Source organism: Argopecten irradians, chromosome 2 (genome assembly GCF_041381155.1).
Source record: "Argopecten irradians isolate NY chromosome 2, Ai_NY, whole genome shotgun sequence".
Taxonomy (NCBI): domain Eukaryota; kingdom Metazoa; phylum Mollusca; class Bivalvia; order Pectinida; family Pectinidae; genus Argopecten; species Argopecten irradians.
Genome location: NC_091135.1, coordinates 63,479,496 through 63,495,977, shown reverse-complemented (window position 1 = coordinate 63,495,977; position 16,482 = coordinate 63,479,496). Strand labels below are relative to the sequence as shown.

At 36.5% G+C, this 16,482-nt stretch overlaps 1 protein-coding gene across 3 annotated transcripts in view; it reads left to right on the top strand.

Moving 5' to 3' along the window:
* Positions 1–16,482, top strand: part of LOC138316206 (trafficking protein particle complex subunit 8-like) — a 59,752-nt gene that overhangs the window by 685 nt on the left and 42,585 nt on the right. The window contains exons 2-6 of one of the 3 annotated variants that reach the window (XM_069257784.1): positions 207–407; positions 2,753–2,842; positions 3,209–3,383; positions 4,082–4,247; positions 7,732–7,776. In XM_069257784.1, the coding sequence (XP_069113885.1) occupies positions 207–407; positions 2,753–2,842; positions 3,209–3,383; positions 4,082–4,247; positions 7,732–7,776 (677 nt within the window). Of the gene's footprint in view, positions 1–206; positions 408–2,752; positions 2,843–3,208; positions 3,384–4,081; positions 4,248–6,921; positions 6,958–7,731; positions 7,777–16,482 lie in introns of all 3 variants that reach the window. The other 2 variants (XM_069257785.1, XM_069257787.1) reach the window with 2 other exon arrangements.

The window sequence follows — 16,482 nt, the reverse complement described above, 5'->3', positions numbered from 1 at the left end:
ATTTGATATTGTAGGAGGTGTGACCTCGTCTACCCAGGTTCTAGCCTGGGTTTCCATGAATAAACCAGACATAATTTTTTGTCAACATTTTCTTAGTATGCAAATCACATATATTGTATAGGATAAATATACTAAATAGTTTTAGTAAAATTTCTATGTATTTATTCCTAATGATGTAATTGTTTGTTTGTTTTGTTTGTAAACAGCTCACATCCGTGACCCTAACAATGTGCCACACTGTATTCGCCACTTGAAGATCTCTATGCTGGATATGACAGCTCAGCCTCCCCAGCAGGCAATTGCCCGTAAAATGATGAGTGACGCTGTCGCCAATGCGCAGCCACAACTTATCGAGGGAGGAAGAGGAAATGTCATATCCATTGGCAACTATGATCTCCAGCTGTCAGGTAATGGTTATTATGAGAAAGTGTTTCTCTTCAGGTTTGATAGATACAAATATACAGTGTACATATATATATATATATATATATATAAATATTTTTGCAATGAATATACTGCATTTGATTTATCAATATCTAATGACTTATGATAGCAGTGACATTATAGACATTGAACATATATATAGTTTTTTTTTTAGAATTACTCAACCTGTCAAACTCTTGCAATCATAAAAAAAAGTTAAAATTCTTCCAGAGTGACAGTTACTTACAGAACTTAAATTCATTGAAATAATGATCTGTATATATGATGATTTTAAAGAAAAATCCTTACGGACGAAATCTATAAGAAATAAAAACAATAACAACTGACTAGTGAGCGCTTTCGCCCCATTCAAGGGAGCTCTTCATTAAAACCCCTCTAACTTGAACCTGCATTCCTTGAAAACCCCGCCCCCATTCATCAAATTGAATAGTGATCGCACGGTACCAAGTGTGTCCCTATGTATTTCATGTAACAAAACCCTATTCGTCAAATACCCCTTATTCCTCGAATAGAAATGTATCCCTGTTTCATCAAATACATGTACATAATATTAAACCATGTATTCCTATTCAAATGCATTGTTTGTCATAGCTTCAGACCAGACAATTTGACTGTCGATAATCGATCATGCTATGGCCAATCTTGGATAAGCCGAATACCCTGTATTCCTCGAACTATTGATCTGGTCCAATGCTGTTCGAGTTATAGGGGTGTTATCATATTCCTAGAACTTTTGATCTGGTCCCCTGTTATTCCTCGAACTATTGTTTTGGTCCCCGCTATTCCTCAAACTATTGATCTGGTCCCCTGTTGTTCCTTGATTTATTGATCTGGTCCCCTGCTGTTCCTTGAACTATTGAATTGGTCCTCTGCTATTCCTCGAAATTTTGATCTGGTCCCCTGCTGTTCCTCAAACTATTGTTTTGGTCCCCTATTCCTCAAACTATTGATCTGGTCCCCTGCTGTTCCTCAAACTATTGATCTGGTCCCCTGCTATTCCTCAAACTATTGATCTGGTCCCTTGCTTTTCCTTGAACTATTGATCTGGTCCCTTGCTTTTCCTTGAACTATTGATCTGGTCCCCTGCTGTTCCTCAAACTATTGATCTGGTCCCTGCTATTCCTTGAACTATTGATCTGGTCCCTTGCTTTTCCTTGAACTAATGATCTGGTCCCTTGCTTTTCCTTGAACTATTGATCTGGTCCCTGCTATTCCTTGAACTATTGATCTGATCCCTTGCTGTTCCTCGAACTATCGATCTGGTCCCTGCTATTCCTTGAACTATTGATCTGGTCCCTGCTATTCCTTGAACTACTGATCTGATCCCTTGCTTTTCCTCGAACTTTTGATCTGGTCCCCTGCTGTTTCACGAACTATCGATTTGGTCCCTGCTATTCCACGAACTATTGATCTGATCCCTTGCTATTCCTTGAACTATTGATCTGGTCCCCTGCTGTTCCTTGAACTATTGTTCTGGTCTCCTGCTTTTCCTCGAAATATTGATCTGACCCCTGTTAATCCTTGAACTATTGATCTGGTCCCATGCTGTTCCTTGAACTATTGATCTGGTCTCCTGCTATTCCTCAAACTTTTGATCTGGTCCCCTGCTGTTCCTCAAACTATTGATCTGACCCCTGTTAATCCTTGAACTATTGATCTGACCCCTGTTAATCCTTGAACTATTGATCTGGTCCCATGCTGTTCCTTGAACTATTGATCTGGTCCCCTGTTATTCCTCGAACTATTGATCTGACCCCTGTTAATCCTTGAACTATTGATCTGACCCCTGTTGTTCCTTGAACTATTGATCTGGTCCCCTGCTATTCCTTGAACTATTGATCTGGTCCCCTGCTATTCTTTGAACTATTGATCTGGTCCCCTGCTGTTCCTTGAACTATTGATCTGGTCCCATGCTGTTCCTTGAACTATTGATCTGGTTCCCCTGCTGTTCCTTGAACTATTGATCTGGTCCCATGCTGTTCCTTGAACTATGAATCTGGTCCCCTGCTGTTCCTTGAACTATTGATCTGGTCCCCTGCTGTTCCTTGAACTATTGATCTGGTCCCCTGCTGTTCCTTGAACTATTGATCTGGTCCCCTGCTGTTCCTTGAACTATTGATCTGGTCCCATGCTGTTCCTTGAACTATTGATCTGGTCCCATGCTGTTCCTTGAACTATGAATCTGGTCCCCTGCTGTTAAAGGGGTTTCACTGTACATTATAAGGTAAATAATTATATATGTATCATTATATTTGAGTGTGATTGTGTTAGCTAAATAAAATGACCAGATGAGATTTCCTTTTTGCAGCATCTACTCCTTGGTTTGAGGCCTACAGAGATGTGTTTCTGCAGGTACTACCCCCAAGTGAACATGAGTTTCTCAATCATTGTGTTGGCTGTATCCTTTTACAAGAAAATCTAGAAATATACATTGGTAATACAATAAGTGACAGAACTTTAACGAGATAAAGGATATATAATGTTACCTGTGTAAGACATGACATCAATCAGATCTTTGGCAGTGAGTAAGTTACCAGTAAGTGTTAGACTCTTCCAAATAAAACCAACTTTGACTGTTAAAGGTCATGACTGATTGATTATAACTTGATTCTATTTCTGAAAAATGTTTGTAAAACTTGCATATAACCTGTGATTTAGTATATATATATATGTTTTAAACATTCATTTTTGCTCTAGATGGAATGAAACTGATTATGTAATAATTCCATTACTAAAGATTAAATAACCTTGACCACCTGATCAGGTGTATTTGTTGTGTCCTCCGGCCATTCAGACCCTATTACAGGGTTCAATAACCTGGCTGGTCAGCAATATCAGCAACAGACACAGTTTCCCAACAAGATGCCACGCTGGCTTGCACCCAACCTTCTCAAGTACTATGTACTGCTACACGACGTCACAGAAGGAGAAGATGCAAAGTACGACCTATCTCAGTATAAAAGTCATAACCTAAGGTGTTTGCTTCCCAACAGGGTTTTCTATTTTATCCATGTCATGTACATGTGTTTGTCAAGTAGTTTTAGCAAACACTATTTGGTAGTTCTTAGCTCTTCTATAAAGAGTGTATATATATATATATACACTACAATGGAAGTTGATTTGATTCTTTTTTGGTATTTGTTAAAAAAAATTAAAAATAATTGTAAAGTAATTTCTGAAATTACACTTTACAATTTTAGGAAAAAGTATCATTAAATACAATGAAAAGATAATCTCCTTTTGGAGTAAATTTTTTAAAGACCAGACTTCTTTGCAATAGTGAGACCTGTCATTTTACCTATAGTGGTTTGGTAGTTTAGTAAAGCATGGGAGTCTATATCTGTCCAAATCACTATTACTTATATCTCTATTTCTACCAAAGTTTGCATGAGTTTCTTATCTTCTTGTATGAAAGGTATACCGGATTCTCAGATATCTTTGCATGACATGTCTTTATGAATATTGTAAAACTGTTAGCATTGGAATCATTTCCATTTGTGAGATATTTAGATATTTCTGTGAAACTTTTCCAAAAAAATATGCCTCAGTTATATATAGAAACCTGATTATTATAAGAAAAGTGATAATAGAGTGATGAATTTTAAAATTGATAAAATTTTGTCATTTTACTGTTTAGAGCTGATGCTGTTTATCAGAGTATGAAGTCGACTTATGGAGCAAGTGGGTGTCATCTCCTTCATATTAACTCTCGCAGCATCAAAATGGCAGACAGCATGAAGACCGACAGTAACCTTCCTGACCCATGGAGTCAGTTTCTCACAAAGCCTGTTGATAACTCTAATGTAAGTAGTTTTCAATAAAGTGGAGATGCTTCCACTAAAGATTTCTTCAGTGTAATTTTATACACATTGATAACTGATGAAAGTTCTTGGACATGTTAATGTCCTTAGCTCCAGTTGAAGTTTGAAGGTAGTGCTGTGGATATACTTGTGGTAGGCTTTAGACAGAACTGTTTAATAACTTGTGTTAGTTCCTGAAAATGCTTGTCTCTAAATTTGTAGAGTTTCTAGGTTCTGCTGTAGATAACAGTTTGTAGTTAACTTTAGACATGGCTGATGTAAGTTTGAGAAAAACCTGTGATAACTTTCATATAGGTTCGTTTACTAAGTACTAGGCCATTTTCATTTCTATAGTTAGGTCATGACGAACCTGGTGATTGTATGTAATTTTCTTTAACAAAGACCTTCAAGACCTTCAATTTACTTACCAGGAATTGATTGGTCAGTCTGTAATACTAAGTGTGGTGAAGCTTCAAAACAATTCAAATTCGTGAATACTTGGAACAGTCTCCCATCAAATGTTATTCACTCTAAGACAGTTAAGCAGTTTGAATATGAACTTGATTCACATTGGAAAAATCAGCCACGAAAGTATCTATACACTAAAAAAATAAATCCGAAAATTTCTAAGAGCTGACTATTATAGGATTATAAAAAATCCTGTACATGTTAACATGTATGTTGTCAGAATAAATCTATGTATCTAAGAACTGTATAAAATCTGCAGGTCCAGATGAAAAAACCCACAGACATAACTGAAGTTCTAATGCTTGTATATATCTTCTGTGTTGCTTCTACTAAAAAAGACATTTTAACAATGTAAGGAAAACTCTTCAGCTTGTACCCTAACAGGCATGGTGTTCATTAAAAAGATGAAATTTTCATTTCTTATTACAGTTTCACATACCAGCAGATATATGATATTCAAACTCCTCTTAGTCTAAAAATTAAGGCCAACTGAAAAATATGTTTTATAGATTAAAAAAAGAATGCAGTCCATTGGTGAATCAGAGTCAGTGTTGTTAACAAGTCATTTAATTGGTGGTAGTATGGGACAAAAATGCAAAAGTGTATACATACATTAGAATTTTGGAAGAAAATTTGAAAAGTAGAATGACCTTGCATCCATTTATTTAAATTTTTTCAACAAAAATATGCATAAATCTGTTTTATACTTTTAATTAGGTCACCTGACTATAGGTCATGGTGACCTATTGCGATAGTCTTGTCCATCGTCGTACGTCGTCCAAAGTGCGACGTTCGTTAACTTTACTTGTGAACATGATAACTTGAGAAAAATACGAACAGAGCTTAACGAAACTTTGTATGTAGAATAACATTGGAAAGATCTAGGACGAGACATTTTACTCTATTAAAGGACTTTTAGTTGTAGTGAAAGATGACTGTAGATAGTTTATATCTAGTAACATCACGAGTGTGGTACTGTCCTAGTAAATGCACAGCTAGAAAGTAGTACACCTGTGATAATTAATTACAGTAGTCAAGGGTCTAGCCTCAGGATTACGTGAAACTAGTAGTTAACCCCTATTAGATTGTCTTGATTTGGTGGTAAAGGCAACTCTTACATGAGAGTGATCTACCAACACATTGTACAGATGAATACAGTGGAACATAAATGTACAGTCACAAAATCTACATAACTTCCAAGCTGTAAGATTAAGCATGGCCCTGCACACGTTAAGGTAATAAGTTTTGTGGCTATGACAGGTACTTACAGCTGTACACTCACCATCTTAGATCCTACATTGATGTTTCACAGGCGTATTATCAGGAACGACTATAATAATCTCTCTACATATATGTCACACATCATATATTGGTAACCTTAAACATACTCCACCACCGACAGAGCATAAAGGATACTCGTCAATAATTGGTGTTTAATCATGTATATGTTTAATTAAGACAAAAAATAATACAAAATTATTTATTTTGCTTTTGGTGCATGCGCAATCAGTACTCCATTTATATTTCATATAGGACATTATGAAGTGTCACAGAGTTTTTTCAAGGATGCAATTAATTATTTTTAATATTTTCATCTTAAAGTAAAATTAGAAGCTCAAACTTTTCAATGGTGGTAATGGTGTAAAGTAAGTAACCTTTGTAACTGGAGAAAAATACTAATTCGTCTGCTCCTGTTTTTGATAGAGAAAAAATTACCATTTGTCAGCAGTGGAGCATCTTTAATGAATTATTATTAATAATCTTTCTAGGTACAAATCAAACATCATGATAATGTATTTGTAACATTCATTAATCAATATTATCCATTTGTTTTGGTGTGTAAGAAGATCGAATAATAATGTGCTTAAATTTAAATCACATTATATATCTAGAATTAATACTTTAAACAAAACATTTCACCCTTAACTATTACTAAGATACCTACACATGGTACAAATGGTTCAAGTACATTATTTTCCAATACGATTCACAGCAAAGCTTTCTCCTACTTCTGAATTAGATATGATGCCCTTTAGTTTATCAATATAGAAAATGTTGAAAGCTAATCTGAATTTTATACATAAATGGACAAAGACAAATCAGGGGAGACAACTTCATAATTGTACAGAAACTTTATACAAGGGAGACAACTTTGCTGTAGTTTAGTACTAACTGTCGACACTGTAGTCACTAAACCCTTTTGTTCCAGAAAAAACGCCAAAAGGCTAGATATTACATAGCATGGGTAAGTTTTAGTGGACCGTGTAGCAGTGGTTCTATTGTCATCAGTTGCTCTTTTTTTTCTACTATGTTCAAATTATGGTTCGATTTAAACTTGTTTTGTCTGCTCCTTGTTTCCTATCAAAATTCTGTGGATTATTATTTTTTTTCCTGGACATCCTGATGAATGGCAAACGAGTATGGCTATCTTCATACTATTGTGTAATTTTGGTTTGTTTCCAGTGGTGCTTTATTTTAATGTATTCTTTGTCAGCAAAAAGAAAACTTATGCGTTATATTCACTATATTTGCAAATAAATATAAAATTTTGCTTAAGATTTTTAGTTTTCGCTTATTACATGAATGACAATATCAGATAACTGATTGTTGGTGTTTTTTTCAGATGATAAATGACAATGTATTTATTTTCTGTTTACAATGATGTATGAATTATATAACGATATAGTACTTGAGCTGACACAGGATATGGTAGTGATATTTTGATCATGTGAATGTATCTATGATATTGTGCGTCCTTTAATTACCTTTCATCATAAATTTGCTTTCTTATCTATACTGATTATACAAGGTATTCCTGTGTATCTGATTTTTTGGCATGACATCATAAGTATTAATGCCTGTCTTTACGAACCTGTTATTTTTGTAGAAACAGCACCAAACCTTATACTTGTTAGCAGGCTTCTCTGCCATACATGATTAGAACAAGGGGTCTACCACTCCATATTATATATTTCAATCTGAGCTGATAGTTAATCCTTCTAACTTTTGATTATTGAAGGATCCGGAGCTATGTTACTGGCGAGTTCGATTTGGAAACAAAGGGGTGAGACAGGGTTCATAGTAGACGTGAATTATTTGAGTTTTTGAGATATTTTTCATTCCATTTGCTTCCCATCCCTCCCTGGAACAGCAGATTGTTGCTTTCACATTGTCATGTTGTAATGTCAGGTCAAGGTCGTCTAACTTTCTGCATGTATGTTTTACTTAAATACACGTCCAGAAAAGCTTTTTATTAGATGTAGTTTTATAAGCTAATAGAATTCTGAAAGTCTTTAGATTGGGATTTTAAAAGAAGACAATAAAAGGCAGCAGTTGTTCAAGGGTATCCGAGATGAAGAATAATTCCTCATTAAGTAACTATGATATATATGTAAAGTAACTGTTTACATAAAAAATGTCTTGATAAAACATGTTCATGGGTTAATTTGGAAATTGAAAAATTTGAAAAAAAAGTTGATTTCTATGATACGTGTTTTGTTGGAAGTAAGAAAATACATATAAATCATAGTGTTGCCAAGTGGCATTGGTATTACAGATAAATGTATGTTAGGATTTTAAAATTAGGTCCTGATTGGCATATTGCTTTGAAAGAAGTGAATTTACTTGTATATATAAAGACTGCTATACATATGTCTCCTGAAATTTGATGCCCTGACATGGTTGGCATGCCTGCACTGTTTCAGCTTTGTTAATATATTTTGTTTTAATATTTATGTTTTTTATATGATTTGAGTGGATTTGTAGTTATAATGTGGAACTAAATTATGACTATGCATAATAGATATAGTCTATATAGGTAAATATTTAGCTTGGAAATTTGTGAAATTATTAAATTGAGTATGTTCATGATTATTGTAGTACATGGTTGACGTACATGGTTGTAGTACATGGTTGTAGTACATGGTTGACGTACATGGTTGTAGTACATGGTTGTAGTACATTGTTGACATACACGGTTGTAGTACATGGTTGACGTACATGGTTGACATACACGATTGTGGTACACGGTTGTAGTACATGGTTGACGTACATGGTTGTAGTACATGGTTGACATACACGGTTGTAGTACACGGTTGTAGTACATGGTTGTAGTACATGGTTGACATACACGGTTGTAGTACATGGTTGTAGTACATGGTTGACATACACAGTTGTAGTACATGGTTGTAGTACATGGTTGACATACATGGTTGTAGTACATGGTTGACATACACGGTTGTAGTACATGGTTGTAGTACATGGTTGACATACACGGTTGTAGTACATGGTTGTAGTACATGGTTGACATACATGGTTGTAGTACATGGTTGACATACACGGTTGTAGTACATGGTTGTAGTACATGGTTGTAGTACATGGTTGACGTACATGGTTGTAGTACATGGTTGTAGTACATTGTTGACATACACGGTTGTAGTACATGGTTGACGTACATGGTTGACATACACGATTGTGGTACACGGTTGTAGTACATGGTTGACGTACATGGTTGTAGTACATGGTTGACATACACGGTTGTAGTACACGGTTGTAGTACATGGTTGTAGTACATGGTTGACATACACGGTTGTAGTACATGGTTGTAGTACATGGTTGACATACACAGTTGTAGTACATGGTTGTAGTACATGGTTGACATACATGGTTGTAGTACATGGTTGACATACACGGTTGTAGTACATGGTTGTAGTACATGGTTGACATACACGGTTGTAGTACATGGTTGTAGTACATGGTTGACATACATGGTTGTAGTACATGGTTGACATACACGGTTGTAGTACATGGTTGTAGTAAATGGTTGTAGTACATGGTTGACATACACGGTTGTAGTACATGGTTGTAGTACATGGTTGACATACATGGTTGTAGTACATGGTTGTAAATGACCCACAGTATTTGCTTGTGTTTTTAGTACCAGGACTTGGGCATGTTTAGGTTCTGTCCAGCTGTCAGTAATTAGTATATACCCTGGTATTTTATATCTTCATGCATCCCCTCCCTTGTTTTATCTCAACAAAAACTCTATTCAATTGCTATAGAGGATATGAAGAATTTTCCTTAACTTAGATATTGTTTCCATAACTTTTGTAATGCTTTTCTATGTTAATTTAAAATGAATTCCACTTACCATAATTGTCCCATGCATATACCAAAAGTTGGTCACTATGACCTATATTTTGACCTGTTAAATACACAACATAAGAAAACCTTTAATAATCAGACACCAGGGGTCTGTAGATGTTTGTCTTATCGTGGTATCTATATACAGTCCTGGCTTTGTTTGTATGTCATCCTTGTAAGCTTTTGTCGACTTTCTATTCGTTTGATGATTGTATCCTACTTTTAAGATTGTTGTGAGAATGCAGATATTAATGCATACCATTGGATAGGGTTTTAGTTTCTATAAGCCATAGCTTCCTTTGATTTTGTAGGATGTAGGAAGCATGAGTTTCACAATAGAGGTAGTTCTGTTGGTGCATGTGCCCTGGTAATGAAGACACCACCAAAAACGCTTCACTTTTCTGCATTTCCTTCATCAAGCCTAACAAAACTTAATGTTTCCACTTCCAGAAAATGTGATATGAAATAGTAATCAAAAGGCAATTGATGTTCTCTGAGGTTTGCAAAATATATTGATTAAGTGCTGCAAGAGTACCAATGCTTTAAAGGGACAATTCAGAGTACATTAAAATGTGCATATATATCAGAAACAAACCAGTTCTAATGGAATTTAGAATAGTTCGTTGGTTTTACTGTGATATGCCAGAAAAATTCCACTGTTGTGAAATGTATGTGAAATGTTCAAATTCGTTTGCTGTATGCCATTACACATTGTGGTCGAATGTCTTGTATGCCGAACCCTGGCCCTTGCCAGTGTTGTAATGAAATTTTTGTTTAGGACTACTCAAATCGCTCTTACAGTAGAGTGTTTATGCTTTAATTTCACCAACTCCTCAGTGGTTATGTATTGCATTTGTTTAACATAATGGCTCGATAATGGGTATAGCAAACATCTTATATCTGCTTTATTGTATTGATCAACGATTTGGAATTTCAACGGTATCAATCAAAATACTTAACAATGTCGTGGAATTTGTCAATATTTCTTGTTACAGTACCTGAAACGTTTAACGTACCCAGCCTAACGCAAACGCAACGCAAAAAATTTGTCCGTTAGCTACACTAACGATTGCTAACGCTAACGATTAACAATAAACGATTAACGCAATACCGGCTAACGATTAATGATTAACGCAAAACGCAAAACGATCGGCTAGTATAAACCGGAAATACCATTGTTATAATCACGGACACGGCTTAACAGTAAATAAATTACGGATCTTGACGTTCTGAAATACAAACGAATGTATAAGAAAAACTGGAGTATGTTCAGGATTAATGTTTCTGTATACTAAACATTAGTCAAATGAAGATGAAGTCAAAGACGACAGATGAAGTCAAAGACGACAGTACTCATGCAAAGTTTCCACTTTACATGTACAAAATATACGTTTACAAAATGAATTACATGTGCAACTGTATGTATTGAGAAAGAATGGTATTATTATAAAGTGTCATATTTACCCGATATTTTATGAAGTAACAACTTGTTTCAATATCTCTTTACTGATTATAACACAATGACTGTACTCGATACGAAGTTTCCACTTCACACGTACATTTACAAATTACGTGTACAACCGTATGTATTAAGAGAGAATTGTATTATTCTAAGTGTCATATTTATCCGACATTTTAAGAAATAACAAATAAATTGTTGCAACAACACTTTATTGATAATATTACCGTCACAATGTCATAATTTTAGTGAAGCGATCAGGCGTATACCGGTACTTTAAATAATATCATGGTATTAAAATGACGAATAAAACATTTTCACACAAACACATTTATAATGCAGTAAATCAAATTTCCATCTATATGTTTGATTTCTATTATCGATATTTCATAACTCAACAATTGTAATAAGTTACAGTTTATAGTGTGTCCAGCATCAATCACAAGTTTCAGTTTTTTTTTTTCATATTGTTGAAAGGCTTTTCCGCTTACCACAGATTATATAACTAGGGTGTGCATTCATGATCATGTATGTATGTGTACATAAAAGCTCATTGCTTACAATTGACTAGGCATCGTTTTTAGAGTCTTACATGTACATTTACAAATGTACGTACATACGCCACGGCTACTGTAATAATGATAGAACATTTGAATTCGTGTCTCGCCATTTGCAGTACTCTCATTTTATAGTTATGCATATAATGAAAATATATGTACCGTATTTTCCCTATTAAGAGCGCCTCCTCTAATAAGGGCACACCGACGTTTTTTGCTGAAAAAAATCGGCTAATTTCATACAATTTTTGTGCCAGATTGTGACGATTTGTCTTTGCAGACGCTAATGAAATACTGTTTCACATCAATCTGATGCTTAACATATATCCGATCAGCTATAAATGTATTGCACTGGGCAACTTAGGACATCTTTGCCAAGTGTTTACACATAGAAACTGCGAGAATACCATGTTCAAAACAAAACGTGTCACTTGAATGACCCACACACGTGTATGGATGAAGACTAACTGGCAACAACATTTTAGCGATGTCTATACAGGTTTTATGAATACTTACTGTATGTCTATGATAAATGTTACGAAATAACAGGAATGTTATCATTTCTAAGCATTTAATTGTGTGCTCTTGTCGGTATTTCCCATCTGCCACAAAACGAAAGTAGGGATCGAAAGCACCGTCTGCCATTTTGTGTACGCATGGTAAACAAACAGGCTAGCATGAAATGCCAAAATTCCGTGAAACAGACATATTTTGGTGCATACATTTCTTCATAATTATGTAATTTCAATACTTACTTGACTTCAAAACGTAATTTGGCTATAGAAAGCTTCAGAAAAATACGAAACTAAAAGCAAGATGACTATAGTCTGTTTCAGAAAAAAAATCTAAAAAATGGTCTCAAATAACGGCGCCCTCATTAGGGAAAATACGGTACGTGAAATGTACCGTCACAGTGTACGGGGCCCAGGTATGTTTGGGATAAAGTTAATCTCCTTCCCAAGAAGGTGTTAATTACAGGTGAACTCAGCCCGTGGCCAGCTACAGGGGGTTGACTCAAGGTAACACCAGTCGTGACCTATATACCTGTACAGGTAAAATACCAATGCGCGTCACGCTGGGAATTGAAGAGATTCCAGGTACAAATAACAACGAACACGTGTGAGAAGATGATTGTCCAGTCTTTATTAGCTCACCTGGCCCGAAGGGCCGGTGAGCTTATGTCATGGCGCGGCGTCCGTCGTCCGTCCGTCCGTCCGTCAACATTTCCTTTAAATCACTACTAGTCATAGAGTTCTGCATGGATTGTAACCAAATTTGGCCACAAACATCCTTGGGGGAGGGGGAACAGAACTTGTATAAATTTTGGCTCTGGTCCCCCAGGGGCAGGAGGGGCGGGGCCCAATAGGGGTAATAGAGGTAAATCCTTTAAATCGCTACTTGTCCTAGAGTTCTGCATGGATTGTAACCAAAATTAGCCACAAACATCCTTGGGGGAAGGGGAACAGAACTTGTATAAATTTTGACTCTGACCCCCCGGGGGCAGGAGGGGCGGGGCCCAATAGGGGAAATAGAGGTAAATCCTTTAAATCGCTACTAGTCATAGAGTTCTGAATGGAATGTAACTAAATTTGGCCACAAACATCCTTGGGGGAAGGGGAACAGAACTTGTATAAATTTTGGCTCTGACCCCCCGGGGCAGGAGGGGCGGAGCCCAATAGGGGAAATAGAGGTAAATCCTTTAAATCTCTACTTGTCCTAGAGCTCTACATGAATTGTAACCAAATTTGGCCACAAACATCCTTGGGGGAAGGGGAACAGAACTTGTATAAATTTTGGCTCTGATCCCCCAGGGGCTGGAGGGGCGGGGCCCAATAGGGGAAATAGAGGTAAATCCTTTAAATCACTACTTGTCATAGAGTTCTGAATGGAATGTAACCAAATTTGGCCACAAACATCCTTTGGGGAAGGGGAACAGAACTTGTATAAATTTTGGCTCTGACCCCCCGGGGGCAGGAGGGGCGGGGCCCAATAGGGGAAATAGAGGTAAATCCTTTAAATCGCTACTAGTCATAGAGTTCTGCATGGATTGTAACCAAATTTGGCCACAAACATCCTTGGGGGAAGGGGAACAGAACTTGTATAAATTTTGACTCTGGCCCCCCCGAGGGCAGGACGGGTGGGGCCCAATAGGGGAAATAGAGGTAAATCCTATAAATCACTTCTTGTCCTAGAGTTTTGTTTGGATTGTGACCAAATTTGGCCATAAACATCCTTGGAAGAAGGGGAACAGAACTTGTATAAATTTTGGCTCTGACCCCCTGGGGGCGGGAGGGGTGGGGCCCAATAGGGGATTTAGAGGTTAATATTAAAATTCCTTCAGAAAAGAAACAATGAACCTGTATTCAGAACATTACTTGGCATTACAATCCAGGTGAGCGATACAGGCTCTCTGGGCCTCTTGTTGATATGAGCAGAAACGTATATCGGTGTCTGATTTGACACGCGTATAGTACGTGTGAAGGCTTACAATGTAAAGTACCTGCACAGTTTGAATTTTCTATACGTGTTCTAGTAGATGTAGGTATACTCGTACATGGCAAACGTTTACATCTTATTTACAAATCTCCCGAGTCTTTTTGAGCGTTCTTCGTACATTGATATTATTTAACAGAACAAGAACAATATTATGCAGCGTGTCTGTAATAACATTTTTAGCTCATCTGGCCCGAAGGGCCGGTGAGCTTATGTCATGGCGCGGCGTCCGTCATCCATCGTCCGTCGTCCGTCTGTCCGTCAACATTTCCTTTAAATCGCTACTTGTCATAGAGTTCTACATGGATTGTAACCAAATTTGACCACAAACATCCTTAGGAAAAGGGGAACAGAAATTGTATAAATTTTTGCTCTGGCCCCTCGGGGGCAGGAGGGGTGGGGCCCAATAAGGGAAATAGAGGTAAATCCTTTAAATCGCTACTAGTCATAGAGTTCTGAATGGAATGTAACCAAATTTGGCCACAAACATCCTTTGGGGAAGGGGAACAGAACTTGTATAAATTTTGGCTCTGATCCCCCAGGGGCAGGAGGGGCGGGGCCCAATAGGGGAAATAGAGGTAAATCCTTTAAATTGCTACTAGTCATAGAGTTCTGCATGGATTGTAACCAAATTTGGCCACAAACATCCTTGGGGGAAGAGGAACAGAACTTGTATAAGTTTTGGCTCTGATCCCCCAGAGGCAGGAGGGGCGAGGCCCAATAGGGGAAATAGAGGTAAATCCTTTAAATCGCTACTTGTCATAGATTTCTGAATGGATTGTAACCAAATTTGGACACAAATGTCCTTTGTGAAAGGGGAACAGAACTTGTATAAATTTTGGCTCTGGCCCCCCAGGGGCAGGACAGTTGGGGCCCAATAGGGTACTTAGAGGTTAATATTAAAATTCCTTCAGAAAAGAAACAATGAACCTGTATTCAGAACATTACTTGGCATTATAAACCAGGTGAGCGATACAGGCCCTCTGGGCCTCTTGTTATTACCTGTTTTAGCTATTTTCTAGTGTAAATTTTTAGTTGTCGTGGATTCTTTCTAAAAATGCTTTTGACATTAATATTCTGTAAGACAGTTTCTTTAATGTTTGAATTGCTTTCGCAGAAATCATAGTAAAAACAAACATAAATGATGTATCTTTCTGATAATAATAATAAAAAAAGTGAAAATCACATTTAGTTTTGAAATGTCATTTAAATACAAGTATTTCAGAATGTTTTCACAGATAGGAGCGTCATGTATGCGATCTTGTCTTAATAACTGTACATATTTTCATTTCAACCACTTCTAACAAACATATATACATCCAAAAGAGATGTAAAATGCTGTACAATACACTTTATTCATTTTTTTATTTCATAGATGTTATGATGATCGCTTCTACATGAAGCGGTAAACGTAATATCTTAGGAGATCAAAATGAACATTAGATCCGGATCGTCAAAGCGTCTCACCGGCATTTGGTTCTATTTTTAGTGGTTAACGTTAGCGAAAGTGGGTCTTGCTAACGATTAACGCAAACAATTTGTAACGCAAACGATTGTAAACGCAACTAACGATTAACGATTGCTAACGCAAACGATAACGATTAACGATAGCTAACGGAAATAACGCAAACGCAAACGAAACGCAAATTTTGGAACGTTAAACGGTTCAGGTACTGTATATGTTTCATAAGGAATGTAGAACAATACATTTATGTCATCCTTTGCTTATAGAATTAGCCTCATTGAATTGTCTCTTTAACTAAAGACTAAATCATAAATATTAGAAAAATAAAAACCAATTTATATTATAGAGAAGTGGAAGCATAATGTTGGTCTCCTACAAAAATTCAAATGATTCTTACAAAGTACAACAAATTTCTGGCATAGTATACATGTATGTTATCATTTTGTGGGTTAATAACAGGTTAATTGATTTTAGAATCAGAGAGATGTGTATATTTTGTTTTCCCCCAGTCATATCCTAGACCTCTACCACTGTCTACAAGTATGTAAATAATTCATGTAATATTCAGTAGTAAGAATTGTCAGATTTTTAGCTAACCTGGCCCCAAGGGCCACTGAGCTTATGTCATGGCGCGGCGTCCATCGTCCGTCC